The following is a 27,336-nucleotide window of genomic DNA, read 5'->3' as shown; positions in this document are numbered from 1 at the left end:
CTCCAAGGCAAAACCCTGGGGTCTGGCCCTTCTGAGCCTTCTTGGAGATCAGCTTCACGATTGCTACTCTTGAATTTAGATAAAGCCAAGTATGGCCCAGACTCAAGTTCCATCTTCAGCCTGGACCTTAGGGAAACAAGGGGAAGATTGAAGTTTTCACCTGGGAGTTGTCCATCATTCCCAAGGTCGGAGACCAAAGGGAGCTGATCGGTCAATGTGGCAGGAAAAGTGAAGATTAGAAGGCAGAAAGAACTTCCCAGGTGTCTGGGTGATAGAGAAGCCAGACAGGTTGGAAAGTTGATTTGCTTTCAAAGTGAGCTCATATGGCCAGATCTGGAGCCTAGGCCTCTCAAAAATCCTCCTCATGGGTTCCATCCTCCTTCCAGGGCTAGGTTAGGAAAATAGGTTCTGAGAAAAGGGAGGGAGCTGCAGCAAAGTTAGATCAAGTGCTGCAGCAGCGAAGCTGGGTCGGCGCCGTCGGGTCCCTCGGAAAAGGGAGGCAAGGGGCGGGGCCTGCATGTGATATGTCCCCGCCCTCCGAGCCGGCTCTGACTTCCATTGGCTCAGCGCCACGCGGGACTTCTGTTTCCCGCGCAAGACCCCTCCCCCAGCCCTTCATCCTTCCACTCACCCACCCACCCAACCCACACGTGCACTTGGTCTGGCGACCCTAGCTGGAAAGCTGCCCCCTCCTTATTCTATCTGGTAGAGTTAACTATTTCGGTGCCTGGATACACTCACACTCACGGGTGCACCTTCTTAGGATGTCCCACCACCGCTGAGCGCCCAAGGGTCTGCTGAGTGCGTTGGGATCAGACTTATGAACAGCTTCGCGAGTTCGAATGCCTCCCTCGTCCATAGCGCCATCCATTCATTAATCTTAGGGAGAAGCAGCATCCGCTCCGCAGAGCGACTTTGCAACTCTGTCTTCATTGACGACAAAGATCTGAATTCCGCAGCTCCAGTTTGCCCTTTCTTTGGCTCTAGAATGTTTGCGGGCGCTAGCAGATGAGGCTGGGTTTGAGGACTTTTTCGGGTGGTAAAGATCTCCCAGGGGCTTATCTCCCAAGATCAAGTTAACCAGGTCTGTCCCTGAGCTCCGTGGCCAGAAAATCCAGGTCTTGATTTTGCCTGGGCCATTGCAGGACCAGCAGCTTTAGTCCCCCAGGTCTAGGCAGCGAGTCATTCAAGCCGATCGTGAAAAGGCAGAGGGAAAACCGAGTCTGGATTTCTAGTCATTCATGGCTGGGGATAGCAAGGCTGCCCTTTGACCCCATGCAAAAATCTGTCCTTAGTTCATGGGAGTGGGAAGACCCTCTGACTAATTCTCTGTCATGCAGCATGTCTATCCATAACTCCTGTTCTTTTGATTGAATTTTTATTGAGTACATAATATATGCTAGTCACCATGCTAGGCACAGGCACCTGTGTCATCTGACAGAAGAAACTCTTGGGGACAATGTAGACCACATGCCAAGGCCATAAAAGGCAAAACGTATTTTTGGACTCAGGTTTTCTTTTTTTCAGAAATCCTCAAAAGGGTCTAGAACATACATCCCCCTCCCCCTGAAGTCCCCTCAAACATTTTTTTTTGAGAATTTTAATATATATTTTTCAGTTTCGGCGGACACAACATCTTTGTTTGTATGTGGTGCTGAGGATCGAACCCGGGCCGCAGGCATGCCAGGCGAGTGCTACGGCTTGAGCCACATCCCCAGCCCACTCAAACACTTTTTCAACACCTCCTCCCCAGCCCTGAGCTGGGTATAGAACCCAGGACCTCCTTCACAGGACCTCCTTCACGGGCATGTGCTCTACAACTGAGCTACATTTTCAGCTCAAAAGACCCTTTGAAACTCTCACCCAAATCTTTCCACCTGCAGCCCTACCCAACCCAAATCACTCCATCTCAGCCTTTGGATACAGAACTGGTCGGAAACTGAAGTTCCTTATTCCCATGGCTGTCCTTAAAAAGTTCAGGGACTCTGTAACTTCCGATATCTGCAGTGCTAGAAAAATAGAAAAAAGAACTTCTTCGAATGTGGATACATAAAGTTAATAGCCAGCAATGACTACCATTGTCATCAAAAAGGATCCCTTGGCCACCACCAGATTCTCATTTCAAGTCTGTTTTGAGCCACCCTAACTATCTACCACCCCCACTTCTGTGACTCTCACTGCAGAGGCGTCATTCATTCATTCAGCATCTCACTCTGGAGCATGCTAAGCTCATTCCTGCCTTCAGGCCTTTGCCCTTGCAGCTCCCACCACCTACTATTCTCTCTCTGCTGATCCCCCTATGGCTGGCTCTTATATTTCAGACCAAAAGTTATCTCTCCGGAGATACCCCCTCTGGCCATGTGCTCCCTTCAAGTCATGTCCATTATATTACATTATATTACTTTGTCTAGTTCTATTCATAACACGTTGTCTAAAGTTATTTATTTTGCTTTAACATTAATCTTATTTGGTGTCTGCTTGTCCCTCTAAATGCTACCCTTAAAGGACAGATTTTTTTTTCCCCATTCACTGCTGTCTCTCACACCTAGCTAGTGCTGTAAGTGCTTGCAAAGTATTTTTCGAATAAAGACTTCTGCTTCACTTGCACAAACATGCACTGAGATGCCAACCCAGCAGCCCTATATAGGGCCCTTCTGTGTACTTGACCCTGTGTTGGTCCTTGGGGATCAGGAGAAAAGTCACCCTGGGACACTCTCCTCAATGCATGGCCAAGGATGAAGGTGAAGATGCTGACGAGACCGTTCCACGTTACTTCTGTTCCTTGGGCTTGCTCAGTGGCTTTGTGAGTAGTGGCTACAGGTCCACGCTGACCTCCATCTTTTTGCCCCTTTCCTTTCCAGAAGGATTTGCCCCTGCCCCGGAAAAGCAGCAGGTGAGCCTTGGAAAGAGACGCACTGTTCTGGCTGCCCTTTCTTCGGCCCGGGTGGGGGCGCCAGGCGCGCGCGCAGGCGGGGCGGGGCGCGCGGACACACAGCAGCGCCCCCTCCCGACCGGCTGCAGCCGCAGGGCCCTCCCCTCCCCCGCCCTCCCCCTGGCCGCTGCGGCTCCAGCCTCCGCCCCACGCGCTCGCTCCCCGCGCCGCCGTCGCTGCTGCTGCCGCACCTGCCACCATGTCGCCGCCGCCGGGTCATGTCTGACTCTCTCTGGACCGCGCTTTCCAATTTCTCGATGCCCTCCTTCCCCGGCGGCAGTATGTTCCGCCGCACCAAGAGGTAGACCCCCGAACCCCCAGACCTTGTCCCGGCCCTCCGCGTAAAGCCGCCCCTTAGGCTGCTGCAGCAGGGCGGGGCCCGGGATGCTGCTCCCGGTCCAGCTGCGCCAGAGGTGTCCGCGCTTCGCCTTCCCGCCGGGATGGGATTCAATTTGGGCGGTGCGGGTTCCGAGCAGGGGGACTGCAAACTGGATAGATGGCCGCAGGGGGAGGGGTTGGCCGGGTGGGGGTTGCAGAGCCTTTGTCTTCTGGTGCTACGGGCTTTGCCAGCCTGGTGGGTGTTGGGAAAGAAGGGGAGGGTGGGGGGCTTGGCACCCTCAGAACAATAGCCGCAGCCTGGCCTCCCCCCACTCCCATGCCGCGTGCTCCTGGACGTGCTAATGTGCTCAGTCACTGCGGCTGAGGGTGGAGGGGGTGGAGGGGCTGGGGGCTCCCTCTTCAGGAGCTGGTGTCTTGAAAGGCAGAAGAAAAGGGGGTCTTGTATCATAGCTCAGATCCCCCCAATATAGCCTCACATTGAATATAGTGACACAGCGTCACTCAGGACATGATGTCACACACACATACACACACAACAGCCCTAGTGGCCCAGATATGCCGGGAGGTGCCACACATACCCAGCCATACAACCAGGCATGCATCAGCCACAGGTCAAAGCCATGCACAAACGGGACATCAGTGGTGTCACACATAGACTCGTAAATCCACAGATACAACATCAAGTATCCCTAGTAAAATGTGTGTCACAAGCATCGCCATTAACAAACACAGTCTTGCTATCCAAGATGCACACAGATACATGTGTGGTGATGACACATTCATGCACCTAACGATGTCAAAACACAAGATATCATCCCCGGTCATGTCATTTGCTGTGTCACACTGATATCAGGACAAACACAGGGAATCTTGCAGAGACAGAGAAACACACAAAACCATGCTTTATCACACACAAGACTCATCAGGGAATGTCATACATGATGACATGCTTGGACATGCCCAGTGTCACAAGATGTTAAACTCACACACAGAAGATGCCAGACATGGTGAATGTGACACACAGACACAGGCCAGTATCTTGCAAAGATTCAGAATGCTCCACCAAATCTTAAACACATGAACTCATTCATCATGCATTGTACAGAACACATAGTCATGGACAAGTCAAGTTCATACTGTCTCACATAGACCTTCAAAGCACAATTGGGTTACACATGATGTCACTCTTGGATGCACACAATGTCACACAATGTTGAACTCATACAGTGGATCCCACACATGGATACACACTTGAATGTCAAGCACAGAGCCAAGGACACACACCCAGGATCATCAGTGGTATCACCATGACTGTCACATTGTAATTGACACTGGGTTCCAGAGGGCCACACATAATCTACATTGGGAGTGTCTCAAGTAGGTTTCACGTGCTTCCCCTGCCACACACGGTACTGCAGAGGCCTCCATTGCCTCCTCTTCCAAGAAGTCCTCCAGGGGCATCTTCAAACACACCTGGATGGGAGAGAAGTGAGGATCTGAGATGGGAGGGTGGCTGGATGGGCAGGAACTCAGTGGGTTGCATTCTGTCCGCCCCCCCCCCCCCACCTTCCCCACAGCTGCCGCACCAGTAACCGGAAAAGCCTCATCTTGACCAGCACTTCACCTACGCTGCCTCGACCCCACTCCCCACTGCCGGGCCACTTGGGTGAGACAAGTGGTGCAGTTTTGATGGGTGTGGTGGACCAGATTATAAGAGACCTAGTTTTGGGGGCATGGCCATACCGCAGGCAGGGGCTGTCTGGAAAGAGGAGGACTCGGATTGAACAAGGGGCAGGGCTATCTTGTAATGGTGTGGTCAGTCGGTGGAGTGAAAAGCATGAAAGGCGGAGCCATAGCTAAAGGGCGGGGTCATCTCAGATGAAGGTTAAAACTAAAACTAAACCTTCCACCTAAAAATGTTTGGAGAGGCGGGGCCACAACCAAAGGGGCGTGGCCTACCATACATGGTGGGACTAGACTAAAGGAGATGGGCTGCTGTTTGCAACCCTCTTTGGTTATTAGATGGCCGGATGGGAATTGCCCCACACCTCAAGCCAAAAACATCCTCTCTTTCCACAACAGGTAGCAGCCCCCTGGACAGTCCCCGCAACTTCTCTCCCAATACCCCCGCCCATTTCTCATTTGCCTCCTCCCGAAGGTGAGTCCCTCCCTTGAGGGTCGCAGAACCCTGTCAGGGCCCTTTCCACGCACCGTCTGCGTCGCCATCTGTTCTCCTCCTAATTTACCCGATCTGAGGCTTGAGGGGACCAGTGGAGTGCCCCAAGGTCCCAGCGGAAAGGAGCGCCCAGACTGAGGGGCGGGGCCTATTAAAGGGCGGGGCCAATCGCTGATCTTGAATGGGAAAGGGTGCCGGGCCTTCTTTGCTTCAGCATGAGAGCGCGTGCGCGCTCTGGGCCCAGGGTCTCCTCCCCAGCCCGGCTCCTGGCCGGTTGTTTCCATAGCAACAGGACAGGGTAGCTGAGACCAGGTGCGCAAGCGCAGACTGCGTGATGCCCATGGAGGGAGTTGGTCTCTGAGGTGGGGGAGGGTGGCTATGGCCGGCCATTTCTCCAGGTCCCAACGCGAGGACTCAGGTTTCCCTGGGAGGTTTTCTGAGGGCCTGTGTTGCAACCTTAAATTAATTTTCTGGGGGCCTTTGGGGGAGGTTGAGAAGGTCATCTTTTTTGGAGAAAGTTTTGGGGAGTCACCAGCAGTCGGGGCGGGTCTCATTTTCTTTGAATTTTATTCATTCTAAAAAACCGGTGTCTGAACACCAGCATGTGCTAGGAGCTACACATTCGAGGTGAATGACACCTTTCTGCTTTTAGTATTGAGTGGGGTGGGCAGAGAACTGATGAAGTCTGGGGCAGGTGTCACAGGAATGGTGGGGACAGAGGACAACTCCCTGGAGGACAGGGGCGGGGGGGGGATGGAACTTAAGTGAAGGCAATAGGGAGCCAGGACCAAGCTGTAGGATTGTCCTGCTATGATCATCTGGATGGTGGGTGGGCTGAGCCAGGGCATGTGGGGAGGAAGGAATATGGGACTGTGTGTGTCCATTGACTGTGCCGTCTATGTGGCTGTGTGTAAGTGTGTGTGTGAGGACACATGGGCCCACACATGCCTCCCTGGGTATGTGCATCCGTGTGTGTGAACTTGTGTGTGACTGTGTGGAGGTGCACCCCCCGAGTGTCTCCAGGAGAGTATATGAACTGGGAGTGTGAATGCGTGTGTGAGCAAGCACATAGATGTGAGGAGCACACGCCGCCTGCATGTATCTATGGAAACGTGCATCTGTGTGTGTGTGAGCATGCGGCTGTGTGAGTTTAAATGTGTTGCACTAAGACAGTCTTAGATGTGCTTCTGCATGAATGTGCAAATGTACAGTATGTGTGAGCTGATGTGTGAGTGTGTCTTGGGTCTCTGCAAGTGTATATGAGTGAATGTCTGTGCTTGCATGTGTAGTTGGGTCCATATGTAGGATGATGAATGTAGTGAGGAGTGTGCTGAGGACCATGTGTGTGTGCACTTGTGTGCATATGTGTGTGTGTGTGTGTGAAGTAAGAATGACTGACTGTAAGTCCATGAACTTGACCACACTAGTCACACTAACACTTGAGGGTGTGGTGGGAGTCCCTGTGCATGTTCAGAGAGTGTGAGGCTTGGGAGTGAGGCTGTGTGTGGGGAGGGCCTTCTCCTTTGAGAAGGTAGAGGCTCTGCCTCTCAGGGAGGAGCTTCCCTAGAGGCGGACTTCTGAGATCCTGGAGCTTGACTTCCTTAGGTGGGCTTTTCCAGTCTGCCTGGTGTCCCCCCTGGTGGGCTTGTTTGGTGTGGGGATAAAACCGAGCAAGGGAGGATCACGAGGAGGGACAGAGGAGACGGGAGCTTCTGAGAAGACGCAGTTGCATGGCCAGAAGACCACCTCGCGGCTCCCTTAACGCCGAGGGCTGTCAGTAGTCACAGAGTCCAGTTAGAGTCCCACACCCCTGCCCTGGCCATAGCTAGTGGCTTCTCCCACTCCTCAAGGAATGGGGGACCTATGGGGCCTGGTGGCCTCTGAGCACCTCGGTTGGGTTCCAGGGCGGATGGACGTCGCTGGTCACTGGCCTCGCTCCCTTCATCTGGCTATGGCACCAACACGCCCAGCTCCACCGTCTCGGTGAGTGTGGTGGTGCGGTGGCTGCAGGGTGAGGGGCCCTTCCACCTGTAGCCTGCTGCCCAGGCCAGCACCCAGGCTGCACTTTCTGTTCATCACGGGTGTCCACTTGTCCATCTATTAGAGTTGCAGTCCCCACCATGAAAGCCCTGGTCTCTGCCCCGGCGGCGCACCTTCCTGGGAGTTCTACTCAGCTCCAACTCATTTGTAGATGGTGAGGCTCAAACTCTCAGTGTTAAGCCACTTGCCCAGGTGCCTGCAGCCAGCCACAGCCAGGCCACAGGTTTTGCCCTGAACCCATTTGCTAGTCCCCACTCCCAATCCCTCAAAATCCTCTCCATCTGCCCCTTTTCCTACTTCTGTCTCTGGTATGCTGTTGAGCAGACAAAGATCATGTGACTGTCATTTGGTGGGGGGGGGCATGTGACTCAGCTTGGGGGAGCTTCATGGAAGACTTCCTGGAAGAGGTGGCATTGAAGCCAAGACAAAGTGTCAGCTTGAGTTTGGCAGGTGGAAGAGAGGGAGAAGTTTGTTCCAGGAAGGGGGACAGCTTGTGCTGACCCCAGAGGCCACAGAAAACTTGCTGTATTTGGAAAGTTGAAAGTAGCCTTGTGTGGAGCGCTGGGTTGGAGAGGGAGAAAGAGGTGATACAGGCAGTGACCTCAATCTTTCTGGGACCAGAACACAGAGGTGGATTTTATTCTAAATCCAATGGAGAAACTCTAGAACAACTATATTGCTTCATATTAAGTTGTTGTAAAATTTCAGTTTGAACAACCTAAAATTGTCACTTAGTAGTTCACAGATAGTATGCCTTTGTTATATGTGTGGAATTGGAGACGGAACCCAGGAACATGGGTTCCATGGAATGTGCTAAGCATGTTCTCTACCACTGAGTGACATACCCAGCCCCTATTTTTTAAAAATAGATGTGGATGAGTTTTTTTTTTCCCCTGACACTAGGGATTGAACACAGGGCCTGCTCTACAATTGAGCTATTTCCCTAACCCTTAAAATTTTTTTTTTTTTTTTTTTTTTTTTTTTTTGATGCAGGGTCTTGCTAAGTTGCTTAGGGTCTCACTAAATTGCTGAGGCTGGCCTTTAACTTGCAATCCTCCTGCCTCAGCCTCCCAGGTATCTGGAATTACAGGCAGGTACCACTACACCCTGCTAGATATGAGGAGTTTTAAGCAGGGAGTGGGTGATGTGAAATTTAAAAAGCCTATTCTGAGGGCTGGGGCTGAAGCTCAGTGGTAGAGCACTTGCCTCACATGTATGAGGCACCAGGTTCAAAAATAAATAAAGATATTGTGTCTATCTACAACTAAAAAAAAATAAAAAAATAAAAAAGCCTATTCTGAATGCAGGCCAAATCATATGGATGTCCTTGTGTGTCCCCACTGGTGATTGTGGGTCTGTCCCAGTTGATGCCAGGCCTTGTCCACCAGGGACCAAATAGGGCCAAACCCCTGTTCTTGAGGAATAGACAGCAGTAACAAGTAAATAATAAGGGGATGTCAGGGGATAAAGCAGTAAAAATGGGATAGGACGGCATTAAGGCAAAGATGTGGAGGGGAAGGTGTGAGTTGAGCAGCTATGTTCCAGACGTTGGGACAGCCAGTGCAGAGTCCCTGAAGCAAGGGCCTGCCTGGCTTGCTTAAGGATCAAGGAGGTCAGTATGGTCAGTATGGCAGGAGCAGAGCAAGCAAGGGGGAGAGTGGGAGGGGGCAGTGACCGGAAACAGGGCCAGATGGGGCAGGATCTTGTGATCTAGAGGGGAGGACTCAGGTGGGAGCCATTTCCATGTCTCTGCCAGTGGCCTCATCTGTCTCTGTTCACCTGACTGTTGCCAGGAGTCCCAACCAGGTCCCTGGGATCTAAGGATCATAAACCATAAGGCCAGGGTCAGGATCTATGGCGTGAACCTGGCCTTGTCTAGTGTCTCATCTCAGCCCACTGTGGTTGCTCCAGTGGCTGATCCCGACCCCACCCTTCCCCCTAGTCCTCCTGCTCCTCCCAGGAGCGCCTGCACCAGCTCCCCTACCAGCCCACCGTGGACGAGCTCCACTTCCTGTCCAAACACTTCGGCAGCACTGAGAGCATCACCGACGAGGATGGGGGCCGCCGCTCCCCGGCCGTGCGACCCCGATCGCGGAGCCTCAGGTAGGAAGGCACCCCCTCCCCCCTTCTAAGCTGGCGGTCTGGGGACTTGTGCATTGAGGGACCCAGGTCCCCAGAAAATAAAGTGGACCTAGGGCTGGGCGCGGTGGTGCATGTTTGTCATCCCAGCGATTTGGTAGGCTGAGACAGAAGGATCGCAAGTTCGAGGCCAGCCTCAGCAATTTAGCGAGACCCAAAGCAATTTAACGAGACCCTGTCGCAAAGTAAAATAGTTTTTAAAAAGGCTGGGGATGTGGCTTAGTGTAGAGTGCCCCTGGGTTCAATCCCCAGTTCCAAAAAATATTTAAAATACAGTAAAAATAAAGTGGATCTAGGACTGGCTCGGAGGCAGGGGGATAAACAGAATGGGGCTTCTCTCCCCACAGCCCCGGCCGCTCCCCCTCCTCCTACGATAACGAAATCGTGATGATGAACCATGTCTATAAGGAGCGGTTCCCCAAGGTGAGACCGGGCACTGGGAGGCCAAGGGGAGGCGGGCCCGCGGGGGCACTTGCTCGCTCGCCTTGGCTCCGCGCGCCCCCTGGTGGCCTGCGCGCACAGCACAGACTCGGCGGCGACAGCCTCAGGGCTTTGCCTGGCACTGGGACCTCCGCCCTGTCTTGGTCCCTCCCGCAGGCCACCGCGCAGATGGAAGAAAAGCTGCGCGACTTTGCCCGCGCCTACGAACCTGACAGCGTGCTGCCGCTGGCCGACGGTGTGCTCAGCTTCATCCACCACCAGATCATCGAGTTGGCCCGGGACTGCCTGACCAAGTCCCGCGATGGTCTTATCACTACCGTCTACTTCTATGAATTGCAGGAGAACCTGGAGAAGCTGCTGCAGGACGTGAGTGTGCGCGGAGGCCGGCCCCACCATCTCAGGCTCTGAACTCAGATCAGGCCCGATGCCCCGCCCCATTCAGGGAGCCCCTACCACCTGCCAGGCGCTGGTGAGGAGCTGAGGATTCCGGAGTAGAAGAAAAGGACGTGGTCCCACCCTAGGTCTGATGCGGGATGCGGGAATTTAACCTTCCTCACCTCCTTCAGGTCTTGACTCAAATGCTCAGCACACAGTAGATACTTAATCAGTGTGTCGGTTAAATAATGCCCCGTCGATGATCACGGATAGCATTTGCTGAACACCCATACTGTGTGCTGGAGCTTTGGAAACACAGTAGATAAACATTCCACCCCCTCCCCCGCCGAAATCCTGGTGCTGGAGATGCACAAGAAATAAACAGATCAAGCAATGTGATGATGTCACCTGACGCATAGGGCTATGAATGGAACAGAAGGGAACAGCTGGACGAAGTGTCAGGGAGGCCTCCCTGGGGATGTGAGATTGAAATTGGGACAAGAATAATAAGTGGCAGCTGTAAGAAGAGATAGAGGGAATGTGTGCTGAGCAGAGGGAACAGGTCCGAGGTGGGAAGACAGTCTGGGAAATTTCAGTCCTGAAGGGCAGCACATTGATGTCATTACCCACTTAGGTGTCAGAACTGAGGTTCAATCCATCTGCTGCCACTATGTCCACAGGATTTGAGAGCACAAATTCTGGACCATCTAGGTTCACATTCAGCTCATCACTAACTTGCTGTGCAGTTTTTGCCCCACTACTTAATGACTCTGTGCCTCAGTGCTTCTATAAAAAAGGGAGTTTACACATTCTTTCCCACCCTGGTACTGGGGGTGCATGCTAAGTACATGGTCTACCACTGAACTGTACCTCCAGCCCCTTCTTTATTTTTCATTTTAAGACAGGGTCTCTTTAAATTGCTGAGGTTGGCCTCAAACTTTTGATTCTCCTTCCTCAGCCTCCTGAGTAACCGTACCACCACACTCAGCTATAGGACTGTTCCGAAGATGAATGAGTCAAGGTTTTAGGGCAGTGCTTTCTGTAATCATTAATATTATTGTTATCATAATTATTATCATCATTTTTACTGTGTAGCCTGGGCCTCAGTTTTCTCACCCTGTGGGGCTGGGAGAGGCACCTGGCTGAAGCAGGGTGCCTGTGAGTGAGTCCCAATCCCTTTTGTCCCCCACCTCAGGCCTATGAACGCTCGGAGAGCTTGGAGGTGGCCTTTGTCACTCAGCTGGTGAAGAAATTGCTCATTATCATCTCGCGCCCTGCCCGGCTGCTGGAGTGCCTGGTGAGGGGGCTGGCCGGTGGGGACGGGGGCGCTGCTGGGGTGGGGACTCTAGGAAGCCACCGCGAGCCCGCCCTGTTCTTCCCCAGGAATTCAACCCAGAGGAGTTCTACCATCTGCTGGAGGCAGCCGAGGGACACGCCAAGGAGGGCCACCTCGTCAAGACGGACATCCCCCGCTACATCATCCGCCAGCTGGGCCTCACCCGCGACCCCTTCCCAGGTGCCGGCGGGAGGCCCGGGGCGCGGTGGCTAAGCAGGCCTGGCCTCCGGTCGCCCAGGCTCACTCTCTCTTGTCCCTAGACGTGGTCCACCTGGAGGAGCAGGACAGCGGGGGCTCCAACACCCCAGAGCAGGACGAGCTCTCCGAGGTAGGCCCCCCGCCTGCCCCGGGCTCCCTGCCCGTTCTCTGCCTGCGACTGGCTGGACCTCTGGGGTCTCGTGGGACCACGTCCCTCACACACCGCGAGCCTCAGTTTCCCCACCTGTAGGATGGCATTGAGATAGCTCTTCCTCCATGAGCTTTTTGCCCTTTTTCTTTTCTTTAAAAAATAATTTTTATTTTATTTTATTTTGGCCAGAGGAAGTCCTGGGGATGGAACCCAGGGCCACAGAGCGCTGGGCCAGTGCTCTGTCCCTGAACCACGCCCCTGCCCCATGGGCCTCTTTTTTTTTTTTAGTTGCAGCTGGACACAATGCCTTTATTTGTTTATTTGTTTTTATGTGGCGCTGAGGACCCAACCCAGGGCCTCGCACAGGCCAGCTAGGCCAGCGCTCTACCCCTGAGCCACAACCGCCCTCCCCATGGGCCTTTTATCACCGTAAAATACACCTAGCATAAAATTTACCTTTTTCTTTCTGAGACAGGGTTTCACAGTGCTGCCCAGGCTGACCCTGATTCCTGGGCTGCAGCCATCTTCCTGCCCCCGCGCCCCAGCCTCCTGTGTGGCTGGGAACTCGGCCGCCGCCCCTATGCCTAGCAAAATGCACCATTTTTTCCATTTTGTTTATTTTTATTTTTTTAATTTTTTGGTGGTGCTGGGGTTGGAACCCAGGGCCTCATGCATGTTACTGAACTGCATCCCCAACCACTTTAGAATGGAGGATTCAGTGGCAGTTAGTACATTTATAATTTTGTAAGCCATTACATCTGTCTAGTTCCAGAACTTTCTTATAACCTCAGAAAGAAGCATCACACCCATTAAGCAGTCAGCCTTCATTCTTGTCTTCCTCCAGCTCTGGCAACCGCTGATACACTTTCTAAATCTATGGATTTGCCCATTCTGGATATTTCATAGGAATGGAATAATTCATTCCGTGGCCTTTTGTGTCTGATTTATTTCACTTAGCATAATGTTTCAGGATTTAAATTTTATTTTATTTTTTGTTTCAGGGATTAAATTTAGGGGTGCTTAACCACTAAGCCACATCCCCAGCCCTTCTTTTTAAATTTTTTTTTTGAGACCAGGGCTTGCTAAGTTGCTTAGGGACTTGCTAAGTTGCTGAGACTGGCTTTGAACTTTCGATCCTCCTGCCTCAGCCTCCCAAGCTGTTGGGATGACAGGCGTGCCCCAGCACACCTGGCTTCTTTCCCTACGCTTACACCACAATTGACACGGGTGACTCCTGTGACCTAAAGGTGCAGGGGTTTCTCTTCACCATCAAGCAACCATTCTGCAGCAAGGGACGCCAGCTGGGTGTCCTGTCACTAACTCAGTGCTGACATTGTCTGTGCGGAGAGAGATCAGATCCTAGGGGTTGGAAGCTCGGTGCTGATGGTCCCCTGGCCCATTTTAGACACCTGCCGCCAGTTCCAGGTGGTTTTCTCTGTGCTTCTGACTGACAGGCCGTCAATCAGGGTTCCTAGACACCTTCCTTGGGTTTGATTAATTTGCTTGAGTGGCTCAGAGACCTCAGGAAAATCCTCACTGTTTGCCAGTTTATTATAAAGGATACAAATGGAGAGATAACAGGAGGAGGTATGTGGAAAGGGACACTTGAGTTGAGTTTCCATGTCCTTTTTAGGGGCACTACTCTCCAGAACCTCACATTTCAGCCATCTGAAGGTTCTCAGGATCCTGTCTTTTTTTTTTTGTCTGTTTATTTTGCACAGTAAAAAGGGCTGGGTATGTGGCTCAGTGGGTAAGCACCCCTGGGTTCAAGCCCAGGACAAACCAACGAACAAAAAAACAAAACACACACACACACACACACACACATTACAATCTCACAGGACATTGGATTTTCACCTTTGGCTGTTGTAGGTAGTGCTACCATGAATATGTAGACACAAGTATTCATTTGAACGACTGATTTCAGTTCTTTTGGACACATACCTAAGGGTGAAATTGCTCGCTCCTATGGTAACTCTTCATTCAACTTATTACATAAGCTTTGAATAAATTGACTAGCTCCTCGTGTGAGTGGCACCTTGGCGTGGTGAAAACTGCCCATACTGCAGATCAGGAGCATAAATGGCTGAGGGGCAAGCCTCCACATAGCGCCGCCTGTTCCACCACAGCATTGGCAGAAGTTCCGGTTTGGTTGGCTTTTGCAATACTGGGGATGGAACCCAGGGTCACGCACGTGCTAGACAAGCACTCTACCACTGAGCAACATGCCCAACTCGCCTTTATTTTATTTTGGGGCAGGTCTTTTTAAGTTGCCCAGTTGGCCTTCAACTTGGGATCCTCCTGCCTTGGCCTGGATTATAGGCATGTGCCACTGCACCTGGCTTCCCTATTCTTTTCTTTCTGTCTTTTTGCCTGATTCACCTGCTGCTTTCTGAAATATATGTTAAATCCTTGGTTTTTTTAATATTTTTTTTTTAGTTTTAGGTGAACACAATATCTTTATTTTGTGTCTATATGGTGCTGAGAATCGAACCCAGTGCCTCCCGCATGCTAGGCAAGTGCGCTACCACTTGAGCCACATCCCCAGCCCCTAAATCCTTGTTTTGAGCAATTTCTCCATGTAATTCTGTCAGTTTTGGGTCAGATATTTTTAGACTACATCATTAGAATCATACAAGATACATATATATTTTTTGGTGGTGATACCAGGGATTGAACCCAGGACCTCACACATGCTAGGCAAGAGCTCTACCCCTGAGGCTACACCCTTGCCCTTTATTTTGACACAGGCTCTAAATTTACCACTCTGGCCTTAAACTTGCAATCCTCATGCCTTAGCCTGAGATTTCGGGCCTCTACCACCAGGCCCAGCCCTTACAGGTTTATTAAACCAGTTTCCTATAGATGAACATAGGCATTATTTCCAGCCTTGCAATGAGCATGATAGTACATGTGCTTTTTTTGGGAGGCAGGTGTGTGTGCCAGGGATTGAACTCAGGCATGCAACCTCTGAGCCACATCCCCAGCCCTAGTTTGTATTTTTTTTAGAGTCAGGGTCTCATTGAGTTGCTTAGTGCCTCGCTTTTGCTGAGGCTAGCTTTGATCCTCCTGCCTCAGCCTCCGAGCCTCTGGGATGACAGGCATGCACCATGGCGCCTGGCCATGAGCAGGTTTTGTTTTTTTTTTAGCTACACATGACCCATGAGCAGTTTTTTACATGTGCATAAGCATCTGTAGCACAAACTCGGAAGTGAAGTTGCTGCATCGGAGACCAAGTATTTTTTTTAAACATTTATTTTTTAGTTGTAATTAGACACAATATCTTCATTTTATTTATTTATCTTTATGTGGTGCTGAGGATTGAACCCAGGGCCTTGCACATGCTAGGCAAGCACTCTACCACTGAGCTACAACCCCAGCCCGAGACCAAGTATTTGTAATTCTCATATACACCAGAGTACCTTCCAGGGGAGCTGTACTTTTTTGGGGGTGTGTACTGAGGCCTGAACCCAGTGGGACTCTACCCCTGAGCTATATCCCTAGCCCTTTTTATTTTTTTATTTTGAGACAGCCTCTCACTAAATTAAACTTTTGATCCCTCTGCCTCAGCTTCTCAAATTGGCAGGCACCACCTTGGCCAAGAGTTATTTACTTTTGGTAATGCTGGGGGTAGAACCCAGGGCCTCAGGCATGCTAAGCATGTGCTCTACCACTGAGCAACACCCCCAGCCTCATTATTGCTAATTTACACTCCCAACATGGAGATGTAAAATTTCTGTTGATCTGTGGATGTTGATCTGTAGTTTGTTAATCTTTGGTTCTGTTTTTTGTTTGTTTGTTTGTTTTCTCCTCCCCCCCCCCCATCTGCTAGCTATGGAATGGTGGTATCATTGCTGGGGTAGTTGGAATTTGCCTTTCTGCTATTTTAGAGAGGTTGAGCAACCTTCCTAAGCTTATAAGCTCTAACTCTACCTCCCATCCCTTGCCTATTCTCCCCTTCCATCCCTAGGCTTCTTGATCTTGATTCTGGGATCAATAAGCAGAACTTGATCCTGCACAACCCTTGTCTCTGACTGCTAGTCTGATGCCCAGCCCTTACAGGCTTATTAAACCAATTCTGCAGGTGTTCTGCTCTTCCTAAGGGAAGAAGTTGCAGACACATCTCCAGAGCCAGTCTTGGGTTAATTCTTCACTGTGGCACTTGGATGACAGACCCACCTGCCCGCTCTGTGCCCCAGTTTCCAGATTTGTAAAACAGTAATGACAAGGAGTCCCACTGTCAGGATGGTGGCAAAGGTGACCTCCTGCTTTCCCCTGCAGGGCCGCAGCAGCAGCAAAGCCAAGAAACCGCCCGGGGAGAGTGACTTCGATACCATCAAGCTCATAAGCAACGGTGCCTACGGGTGAGCCACCCGGGGCTCTGGCGGGGGAAGGGTGGCGGAGGCCGGGTGTCTCGGAGGTGATGGCCGGTCCTCGCTCTCTCCCCCTGCAGGGCTGTATACCTGGTGCGACACCGCGACACGCGGCAGCGCTTCGCCATGAAGAAGATCAATAAGCAGAACTTGATCCTGCGCAACCAGATCCAGCAGGCCTTCGTGGAGCGCGACATCCTCACCTTCGCCGAGAACCCCTTTGTGGTCGGCATGTTCTGCTCCTTCGAGACGCGGCGGCACCTGTGCATGGTCATGGAATACGTGGAAGGTGTGGCTGCCTGCGGGGCTGCTGGGCTCGCGAGGGCTGCCCGGGGCGTGTGACCCGCGGTCACCGCACTGTCCACCTGTTGATCCATCTTGTCAATGACCCGTCCATTCATTACCTTTATTTATTTGTCCAATCACCTACTGGTTTATCGATGTGCTTTTTATTACATCAATATAGATACTGCCACCCCGTGTCCTTTGCCCATCGGCCCATCCTTCCATTTAGTCATTTACATTCCATTTCTCTACCCCTACATCCATGCACCTATTCACTGATTGGTTTATTTATTTGAGATGGGGGTCTCACAGTGTTGCTCAGGAGGAACACCTGGGCTCAAATTATCCTCCTGCCTCAGGCTCCTGAGTAGCTGGGACCACAGGTGTGTGCCACCCCACCTGGCCTTCATGCATTCACTTATTCTACCACCCATCTGTTGACCACTCATAATTTTGTTTACTCATTCCACCTTTATTTAAATTGAGACTTTTTGCTTTTTGAGAAGAATTTTAGGTTTACAGGAAAATGTACTGGAAAGTACAGAATTCCCACATACTTCTCCTTTACTTCCTCCTGTGACTGCGTATTCTTTCTTTTTGTATGAATGTGGTAAATTTATTACCATTGATGAACCGATATGGATACATTATTAACCGAGGCCCATAGGGTAATGAGGCTCTGGATTTTGTGCTTACTATTCACCCATCCATCTTTTTATATATCCAGCCCTCCATTCAGTCACCTGTGTATTCACCGCCTCACTCACCGCCTATCATTCCATCTGTACCTGTATATATATTTATTAACCCATCACCTATCTGTCAATATACTGTTTTTATTTATTCACCCAAACTTCCCTTCCAGCTCCCATCTCTTCATCCATCTCTGCATTACACTGGCAATTATCTTATCTATCTATACTATATCTATTATATCTATATCTCTATTATATCTATCATTTATCGATCTACTATCATCTGTCATCAATCTCTTTATTAAACTCTTGTTTATTGTCTACCATACCAATCACCTATCATAGCTCTACTATTTATCTATCTATCCTGTCTAGCTGGCCAGCTTCCTCCATTAACCCACCAGTTCATCCATCAATCCACTTATCCATTCATCCAATCATCAGTATATATATTATTTTTTCATCTGTGTATTCATCCATTCACATGTATTCACCCCAGTAGGAACCCCGCCACCCCTGGATCACATACACAGTGTGCTTATTAGGACAAATACTCCATCTCATAGGGCTGAGCTCTGTCACTTCCAAGCCTTAGTCCACCATCCAGTTACTCAACAAGTGTCCTCATTGTCCCCCTCCTGGCATATGCTGTGCTAGAAAGACACTGGTGGCACAGAGGGACAACAGACAAGCACACCTGTCCCTCATGGAGCTCACATTCTGGTCTGTGGAGACAAGGTAATTTTGGATGAGGATGGAAGGAGGACTATAGGCTGAAGGAGGTGAGGGAGATGTGGGTGGGCAGGGTCTCCTTGAGGCCTGGGTTACACCAGGAAATGTGATCTCTTGGCTCAAAGTCTCCTAAAGAGAGTGTGTGGGTGTGGAGGAGTAGCAAGGAGGCCAGCGGGGCCTGGTGGGGAGCGGGGTGCGCTGGGCATGCAGGGCCTTGGCACCTGGAGCGGCATTGGATCTTGTTCCAAATGCAAAGGAAGCCACCGCAGGGTTTTAAGCAGAGTTCACCTAGTCTGACTTATGTTTTAAGAACACCTATTTGGCTTCAGTGGCAGCCAGATGCAGGGAAACCAGGGCAATGGCAGCTGCACTAGTCCCGGGTCATGGAGGAGGAGGTGGAGCAGCAGTTGCAGTGGGGATCTCTGGTGGCTTGAGCACACCTAGGGGTGTGTACTCAGGGCCCTCTGAGCATGGCTCAGCCCAAAGTATCATTTAAAATCAACCCACCGTGATTCCCAGCAGATTTGTGTGTTAGAATTAGTTGGAGGTGGGCACAGTGGTGCACTCCTGTAATCTCAGCAGCTCAGGAGGCTGAGGTGGGAGGATCACAAGTTCAAAGCCAGTTTTAGCAACTTAGCAGGGCCCTAAGTAACTCAGTGAGACCCTATCTCTAAAATATTTTTTAAAAAATCTGGAGGTGTGACTCAGTGGTTAAGTGCCCCAGGTTTGATCCTTGGAGATATATATATATATATATTTTTTTTTTTTTTTTTTTGGGGGGGGGGGGGGGGGGATTGTGGTCAAATGGTGAAATACAGATTCCTGGACCCTGCCTTCAAAGTCTCATTTGTCAGTGTCTGAAGCCCAGCTAAATCTAACTCAAGCAAAAAAAAAAAAGAAGAAGGAAGGAAAAAAATATATTTGGCTCAGGTGACGTTCTTTTTGGTCTCAAACTTGTGATTATCCTGTCTCAGCCTCCCAAGTGGCTGGAATGACAGGCATGTGCCACCACTCCTAGCTAGTTCATGTGATCTAAAATCAACAGCACCTTCTTCAGTGCCCGTATGTAGGTTCTCTCACCATTCCAACAGGAATCTCTTCATTTCTTGGCTCTGCTCTCTTTGCAGGCCCTGGGGGAGCAAGGATCCCAGATTACATTTAGGAGTTTAGCAATCTTTGTGAGAAAAAGAGCAAAAATTCTGAGGGTTATTCCCTGGAACAACCCGCATTACAAGTTGACCCAGGTGATACACCTGGAGAGAAGTCTAACTCTTGTAAGGAAAAAAAAAGGGGGGGGGAAGCTGGGCACAGTGGCACGCTCTCCTGTAATCCCAGCTGCTCAGGAGGCTGAGGCTGGAGGATCACAAGTTCAAGGTCTGCCTGGGCAACTTAGTGATACCTTGTCTCAAAAGTTAAAATAAAAAGGGCTGGAAATGTTGTTCATGTTTCCTTATCTGCAAAGTGAATCGTGGGACAAGGTGGATGCAGTGGTGCATGTCTAGCCCTTGGATCTGGGTCAGGGTACCGCCTTTTCACCCACATCCATTCTCTGCCCCACAGGTGGCGACTGTGCCACCCTGCTGAAGAATATCGGGGCGCTTCCGGTGGAGATGGCCCGCATGTACTTCGCGGAGACCGTGCTGGCGCTAGAGTATTTGCACAACTACGGCATCGTGCACCGCGACCTCAAGCCGGACAAGTGAGCTTTGACTTTACCTAGCCCTTCCTCCCTGGCCCTTGGGAGGCTAGGGGTGAAGTGGACAGCCACCTCTGAGCCCCCCATGTGTGTTTGCAGTCTCCTCATCACCTCCATGGGTCACATCAAGCTCACGGATTTCGGACTCTCCAAGATGGGGCTCATGAGCCTTACCACCAACCTGTATGAAGGCCACATCGAGAAGGATGCCCGGGAATTCCTGGACAAACAGGTGTGTGGCGGGCGTGGGGGTCACCGAGGGTGGAGTGACCCAGCAGGACCTCAGGGGCCCAGGGCCTGGTGGGAGGCACAGTTCTCCCTCGAGGCCACTCCTGCGGCCAGGGAGCGGGCTGACCGCCTGCCCCCAGGTGTGTGGGACCCCAGAGTACATCGCGCCCGAGGTCATCCTGCGTCAGGGCTACGGCAAGCCAGTGGACTGGTGGGCCATGGGGATCATTCTCTACGAGTTCCTGGTGGGCTGCGTGCCCTTCTTCGGGGACACACCGGAAGAGCTCTTTGGACAGGTCATCAGTGGTATGTGCCTCCTAAGTGAGCAGGTGGGGGCACGAGTAGATGGGTAGGATGGGGGCCCGTGGGCTCCCAAAGCGATCTCTCAGCTCCAATTACCTTTGCAGATGACATCCTGTGGCCTGAGGGGGATGAGGCCCTGCCCACAGACGCCCAGCTCCTGATATCCAGTCTCCTGCAGACCAACCCCTTGGTCCGGCTTGGGGCAGGTAAGGGGTCTGCTGTGCAGGAGAGCTGAGGCCTGAGGGCCTGTTGAGGAACAGGACACCGGAAGCCAGGCCCGGCTGTATCATGGCCTTGGGGTGGCCTTGGGGTGGAACATGGGGTGAAGGGCTGGGTTGGCCAGCAGCCGCTGCTGGAGCGCCTTGCCTCCCAGGTGGTGCCTTTGAGGTGAAGCAACACAGTTTCTTTCGAGACCTGGACTGGACGGGGCTGCTGAGGCAGAAGGCTGAGTTCATCCCCCACCTGGAGTCCGAAGATGACACCAGCTATTTCGACAGTGAGTGGCAACAGGAGATGGGGCCTGGGTGGAGGATGGGTCCCAAGACAGGACCTCAGTAAGGTCTGGGATAAACCTAGACACCTCGATAAGAAATCTGAAGTTGAGGCGGCGTGGCCAATGGGAACACTGAAGGGGCGTGGCCTGTCGTGGGGCGGGGCTAGTCCAAGAACCAGTGAGAACTGTGGTTGCAGGTAGGGGTGGAGTCCGGTCAGGGAGAGTGAGTTGTGAGGTTGGGCTGGGGTCAGAGGATCTGTCTAGGAATCAAAAGGAGGGGGCGTGGGCTGTTCTGAAGGGTGCCAGGGGGCAGAGCGCTCTAAGTGGGATCTGGGGGTGTGGCCTCTCTGGGGTGGAGTGGTGCCTCTCAGAAAGGAGAAGGGACCCAGGATGGGGGCGGAGCCTGAACCCCTTCGAGAATGGCAGGGGCGTGGCCTCACCTGGAGGCCCGGCAAGAACCCGGGTGGAACTCTGAGGAATGGACCGGTATCCACAGTCACCCCCGTCCCCAGCCCGCTCCGATAGGTACCACCACGTGAACTCCTATGACGAAGATGACACGACGGAGGAGGAGCCCGTAGAGATCCGCCAGTTCTCCTCCTGCTCCCCGCGCTTCAGCAAGGTGGGTCAAGGCTGGGCTGGATGAGGGGGTGAGGGCGAGACCAGCTGCGGGACTAGGGTTGGGGAAACAGGTGGATGAGGCCCGGAGGGGTCGTGGGAAGCAGGGCCCCAGGCGCCCAAGGCCTGAGTATTGGGAGGTTACTTAGCAGGTGGGAGTGAGCGACTGGAGAGGCCTGGGGTAGTCAGGACGGGGCGTACAGGGGTTTGTTGGCATTGAGTGGAGTCTGAAGAGAACCAGGACAGTTGGTGCGAATGAGGTTCACAGTGGGGGCAGGGTTAAATTGAACTGGTCCAGTTAGGATTGGGATGAGGATGACCGAAGGGTGGGGCAAAGGTGAGCAAGGTCTAGCTTTGAGGAGAAACTTGGGGAGGGATGCCGTGCCCTCGCCTGGTTGAGGATAGCTGCGAAATGGGTAGTGGCCTGGGTAGATTGGCTGGACAGAGAGCAGATGGTTGAGGTCTTTGGCGGGGCCTAGAACTAGGCAGACCTAAACTTTGTGGGGCGGGGCTTGAGTTGAAGAATTGTTGGATTTTTTTTTAAGTAGTTTTTTTTTTTTTTTTTTTTTTTTAAGTTGTAGACAGATACAATATATTTTATTTATTTGGTTTTTTATGTGGTGCTAAGAGTCGAACCCCAGGGCCTCACACATGCTAGGCAAGCGCTCTACCACTGAGCCACAACCCCAGCCCCAATTGTCAGATATGGAGAGAATTGGGCAGGGACCCTCGGGAAGAGAAGTGTGGTTTGGGCGCATCTATGTCAGGAAGCTGATTGTCTTGTGAGCGATGGCAGACCCGCCACCACTTACCCACCTTGCAGGTGTATAGCAGTATGGAACAGCTGTCGCAGCATGAGCCCAAGACCCCTGTAGCAGCCGCAGGGGGCAGCAAGCGGGAGCCAGGAGCTAAGGACGAGAAGGTGGCCGGCAAGCGGGAGGGGCTGGGCGGCCTGACCCTCCGTGAGAAGACCTGGAGAGGGGGCTCTCCGGAGATGTGAGCAGGGGTATGGATGGGTTTGGGGGCGGGGCATAGGGGCGTGACTCCGCTGACCACGACCCCTCCGCGCAGCAAGCGCTTCTCTGCGTCGGAGGCCAGTTTCCTGGAGGGGGAGGCCAGTCCTCCGTTGGGTGCGCGTCGCCGATTCTCGGCACTGCTGGAGCCCAGCCGCTTCAGCGCCCCCCAAGAGGATGAGGATGAGGCCCGGCTGCGCAGGCCTCCCCGGCCCGGCTCCGACCCCCCAGGCTCGCTGGATGCTCGGGCCCCCAAAGAGGCGGCTCAAGGGGAAGGCACTCCCAGCACCGGGGAACCTGAGGCCAGTGAGTCCCCTCTCCTGCTGCCTTCCCCAATCCCCAGTGGTGATACACTGAGCATTTAATGAGCCTAGTACTATTCATACTCCATCCTGAAATGCTTATTAATAGTAGGAACACCGGATACTATGCTTGGACTGACGCGACAGACTCGGAAACAGAGGACTTCTCTGTATCAGGAGCTGTGCTGACTGTATATGTTGTCCGCCTCGGTTAAATCACCAGCAGGGGAGAGAAGTGGGAAGAGCACTCCAGGCACAGGGAACAGCATGTGAGAAGTCCCTGGCCTTGGACTATCTCTAACCCCCCTGTTCTATGTTGCAGCTGAGCGTGCACGCCCAGGTGACCTCTGCACACCCTTGAAGGATGGGGACCCATCAGGCCCTAGGGCCACCAATGACCTGGTTCTACGCCGGGCACGGCACCAACAGCTATCAGGGGACCCTGCGGTAGAAAAGCGGCCTTCTCGAACAGGCGGCAAAGTCATCAAGTCAGCTTCAGCCACAGCCTTGTCTGTCATGATTCCTGCAGGTGATGAGGGTTCCACCCATCAAGGGAGGAGCTACTCCCACTTGAGCCAGGAAAGGCCAATGAGAATAATGCATTTTCCTTGTCCACAGTGATTGGCTCCATGATGGACCAATGACAGTCAGCTCTGGGATTTGACAGGGAGGAGGGAGGAGCAAATACTGGGAGAGCTGTAGGTAATTGGCCATGACCTGTGACCATGGTTCTATGTCTGCAGTGGACCCACATGGAAGCTCACCCCTTGCTAGTCCCATGTCACCACGATCTCTCTCTTCCAACCCATCCTCACGGGACTCCTCACCCAGCCGTGACTACTCACCTGCTGTCAGTGGCCTCCGCTCCCCCATCACCATTCAACGATCAGGCAAAAAATATGGCTTCACGCTGCGGGCCATCCGCGTCTACATGGGTGACTCAGATGTCTACAGTGTCCACCATATTGTTTGGGTGAGCACTTATGGGTTACATTTGTTTCCAAGGGTGAGGAGAGGGGAGAGAGAAGGCCTCTGGATAAGAATCCCCCGTGACTCCCTCTTTAACTTACCTCTCTGACCCTCAGTTTCTTTATCTGTAAAATGGGAAGAATATGACTATTTCATAAAGTGTTATGAAGACTATAGTGCATGTAGAGCCAGGTGTCTGGCACATAAACTTATGGAGCTTTTCTTATTACTATTCCGGTTAATCGTGCCCTTTTGGGATTCCCTATCACCAGCATGTGGAGGAAGGTGGCCCAGCCCAAGAGGCAGGCCTCTGTGCCGGGGACCTCATCACCCACGTGAATGGGGAACCTGTGCATGGCATGGTGCATCCTGAGGTCGTGGAGCTTATTCTTAAGGTGAGTGCAAGGTAGGGCCTGCACTGGGTGGAGGGTGAGGAAGACCTGAGCCTTCTCCAGCAGATCATTCCTTCCCTTTCTCCCCTAGAGCGGCAACAAGGTGGCAGTGACCACAACACCCTTTGAAAATACCTCCATCCGAATTGGCCCCGCAAGGCGAAGCAGCTACAAGGCCAAAATGGCCAGGAGGAACAAGCGGCCCTCTGCCAAGGAGGGCCAGGAGAGGTGGGCAGGGCTGTAAATAGCCCAGTCTTTGATCAATAGGAGGGGCTAAGGAGGTGGGACACAGGTGAGGACAGGCAAAGGGAAGTGCATGGGCAGGTGACTAGAGCCAAGGGGACCAACAATGTAAGAGGGGCTGGGAAAGTGGGGAAACCCAGGAAGGGAGGCAGTGCCAGGTTGGGTGAGAGGCATGTGTCGTAGGCAGGTGTGCTTCAGATGTGGATCAGAGAGAGCAGGGAGAAGTGGCCATGTGCGTCCAGGAGATGGTCCTGCTCTGTTGGATGTGTTTAGAAAGAGGCTGGGTTAAGAGATTTCTATCAGGAGCGAGCATACCAGGCAAGACTGAGCCACCTGAAATACAGTTATGTTGGCTAAACGACAGGAGTCGTTCTAATAAATGCTCCCTTAGGGGATTGCGTTGTTGTGTGAACATCCACGAATGTACTTACACAACAAGACAGCTGTGACACTAGGCTATATATCTCCTGGACTATGGTGGTATATGTGGTCCTTCCCTGATCTTATGGAGGGCATGACCATGATTTCTTTATAGATTGAAGGAGCGAAGGGCTGGGAATTTGACTCAGTTGGTAGAGCGCTTGCCCATTCTGCAAGGCCCTGGGTTCCAGTCCCAGCGCTATAAATACAAAGAAAGATTGAAGGAACTAGGTGAGGTGGGTGGGGATAGAAGTGGTGTTTTTGTTTTTCTGTGGTACTGGGGATCGAATCCAGGGCCTCACATGCTAGGCAAGCGCTCTACCACTGAGCTACTACACCTTAGGACCCCAGAGTGCTGTTTTGATCAATGGATTTGGCCTGGACACTAAGGAGAGGATTTGAGTGAGAGGAGCCAAACTAGGCTGCATCAGGTGAATTAACCCTGATTGGTGGGTTGTAGGAGGAGAGGGTGGGGCTATGAATATGGGAGGAGCCAGAAGAGGTTGGTTTTGTTTGGATTGGTGTTTCTAGCTTGGACTGGGAGTGGCCAACAACGAGCGGGCGTGGTCCAAAGTGGGCGTGGCCAGGCAGGACTGAGACCAGGGAAATTCTGCCTTGATTGTAGAGGAAGTACTAGAAACTCAGAGAGATTACAGCGGCTGCTGTGCAGCCCAGAAGTGGGAGGGGCCAAGACTGTGAAGTTTGATCCAGGTTGGGTGTTTCCCTCCCTTTCTCCCAGCAAGAAGCGCAGCTCCCTCTTTCGGAAGATCACCAAGCAGTCCAACCTGCTGCACACTAGCCGCTCTCTGTCGTCGCTGAACCGCTCACTGTCGTCCAGCGACAGTCTTCCGGGTTCGCCCACACATGGGCTGCCAGCGCGCTCTCCCACACACAGTTACCGCTCCACGCCTGACTCCGCCTACCTAGGTAAGTTTTGCACCTGCGTGGGGTCGGGGGAGAGAGGCACTGGCTTATCAGTGGCCACTGGTGGCGTTGCTCACTGAGCGCTGCATCTCCCTGGCACGCAGGCGCCTCATCCCAGAGCAGCTCGCCGGCCTCCAGCACACCCAACTCGCCGGCGTCGTCGGCCTCACACCACATCCGGCCCAGCACATTGCACGGCTTGTCCCCGAAGCTCCATCGCCAGTACCGCTCTGCGCGATGCAAGTCAGCCGGCAACATCCCGTTGTCGCCACTGGCGCACACGCCGTCTCCCACGCAGGCGTCACCGCCGCCGCTGCCTGGCCACACGGTAGGCAGCTCGCATACCACACAGAGCTTCCCAGCCAAACTTCACTCGTCGCCGCCCGTCGTACGTCCGCGCCCCAAGAGTGCCGAGCCTCCCCGCTCGCCGCTCCTCAAGCGCGTGCAGTCAGCCGAGAAGCTGGGGGCCTCGCTGGGTGCCGACAAGAAGGGCGCACTGCGCAAACACAGCCTTGAGGTGGGCCACCCAGACTTCCGCAAGGACTTCCACGGCGAGCTGGCGCTGCATAGCCTAGCAGAGTCCGATGGTGAGACGCCTCCCATCGAGGGTCCTGGAGCGACCCGTCAAGTCGCCGTCCGTCGCCTGGGCCGCCAGGAGTCGCCCCTGAGCTTGGGCGCAGACCCGTTGCTTCCCGATGGTGCTCCCAGGCCACCGATATCCAGCAAGGAGAAGGAGTCCCCTGGCGGGGCTGAAGCCTGCACTCCTCCCCGTGCTACAACCCCCGGGGGCCGGACCCTGGAGCGGGACCCGGGCTGCACGCGGCACCAGAGCGTTCAGACGGAAGACGGCGCGGGCGGGGTGGCAAGGGCGGTGGCCAAGGCGGCGCTGAGCCCTGTGCAGGAACACGAGACAGGCCGGCGAAGTAGCTCAGGAGAGGCTGGCACGCCCCTGGTGCCCATTGTGGTAGAGCCAGTGAGGCCGGGGGTCAAAGCAGAGGCGTCCCAGCCTCCAGGCACGGACTCCAAGGGCTTACAGGAACCCACCTCCCAGGCGCCCTCTGCACCGGAGGCCCCGAGGGGCAGGGAGCGCTGGGTCCTGGAGGTGGTGGAGGAGCGGACCACGCTGAGCGGAACTCGCTCCAAGCCGGCTTCCCCCAAGCTCTCCCCAGACCCTCAGACACCCATGCTAGCTCCAACGAAGAATGCACCCAGCAGTGCAGGGCCCCCAGCCCCACCCACTTCCCTCCTGGTCCCAGGCACCAAGCCTGAAGTAGGGCTGACTTCCCAGTGCCCTGTTGAAGCTGTGCCTCCAGCAGGCCTGACCAAAAAAGGGGCATCCAGCTCAGCACCCCCAGGTCCATAGCCAAGGAGGCCGTTGGTCCTGTGCTGTACAGCCATCCTATACATATGTACACATATAAATAAAGTGCGTCTGTGCTGTGTGAGCTCTCTGGGGCTCACCCTTTCTCCCCTGGCAAGGGAGACACACGTGCCAGCCCCCATGCCCCTGTGCCCATTTGGAG

The 27,336-nt window shown here is 53.0% G+C and overlaps 1 protein-coding gene and 1 long non-coding RNA gene across 2 annotated transcripts; one reads left to right on the top strand and one right to left on the bottom strand.

Annotated features, from left to right (window-relative positions):
• Positions 1-3,083: 3,083 nt before the first annotated feature.
• Positions 3,084-27,258, top strand: Mast1 (microtubule associated serine/threonine kinase 1). Its single transcript, XM_046437189.2, has 26 exons — positions 3,084-3,233; positions 4,849-4,937; positions 5,354-5,429; positions 7,352-7,430; positions 9,430-9,590; positions 9,974-10,049; positions 10,224-10,433; positions 11,638-11,739; positions 11,826-11,958; positions 12,039-12,106; positions 16,409-16,491; positions 16,581-16,789; positions 19,773-19,911; positions 20,008-20,140; positions 20,277-20,442; positions 20,544-20,645; positions 20,813-20,935; positions 21,445-21,554; positions 22,374-22,546; positions 22,622-22,869; positions 23,188-23,394; positions 23,609-23,838; positions 24,107-24,229; positions 24,318-24,454; positions 25,629-25,816; positions 25,918-27,258. Exons 1-26 carry the CDS (start codon positions 3,151-3,153, stop codon positions 27,174-27,176), a joined length of 4,707 nt encoding a protein of 1,568 aa, XP_046293145.1. The 5' UTR covers positions 3,084-3,150; the 3' UTR covers positions 27,177-27,258.
• LOC131423889 (uncharacterized) lies at positions 4,569-5,650 on the bottom strand. Its single transcript, XR_009226015.1, has 2 exons — positions 5,483-5,650; positions 4,569-4,744 (listed from the first exon to the last, which is right to left on the bottom strand). It is a non-coding gene; the product is annotated as an uncharacterized LOC131423889 (long non-coding RNA).
• Positions 27,259-27,336: the final 78 nt, after the last annotated feature.

The sequence above is a fragment of the Marmota monax genome, unplaced genomic scaffold, assembly GCF_021218885.2.
Source record: "Marmota monax isolate L192 unplaced genomic scaffold, Marmota_monax_Labrador192_F-V1.1 WCK01_AAM20220418_F8-fsc00021, whole genome shotgun sequence".
Classification (NCBI taxonomy): Eukaryota; Metazoa; Chordata; class Mammalia; order Rodentia; family Sciuridae; genus Marmota; species Marmota monax.
The sequence above is the reverse complement of the archived record's forward strand: the minus strand, read 5'-3'. Positions and strand labels throughout refer to the sequence as shown.

Bases quoted from the DNA above. Each gene is read 5' to 3' on its own strand.
- Mast1 (XM_046437189.2), top strand. From the start codon at position 3,151: ATGTCTGACTCTCTCTGGACCGCGCTTTCCAATTTCTCGATGCCCTCC. The intron at 5,430-7,351 runs GTGAGTCCCTCC...GTTGGGTTCCAG, and splicing joins TCATTTGCCTCCTCCCGAAG to GGCGGATGGACGTCGCTGGT. The intron at 9,591-9,973 runs GTAGGAAGGCAC...CTCTCCCCACAG, and splicing joins CCCCGATCGCGGAGCCTCAG to CCCCGGCCGCTCCCCCTCCT.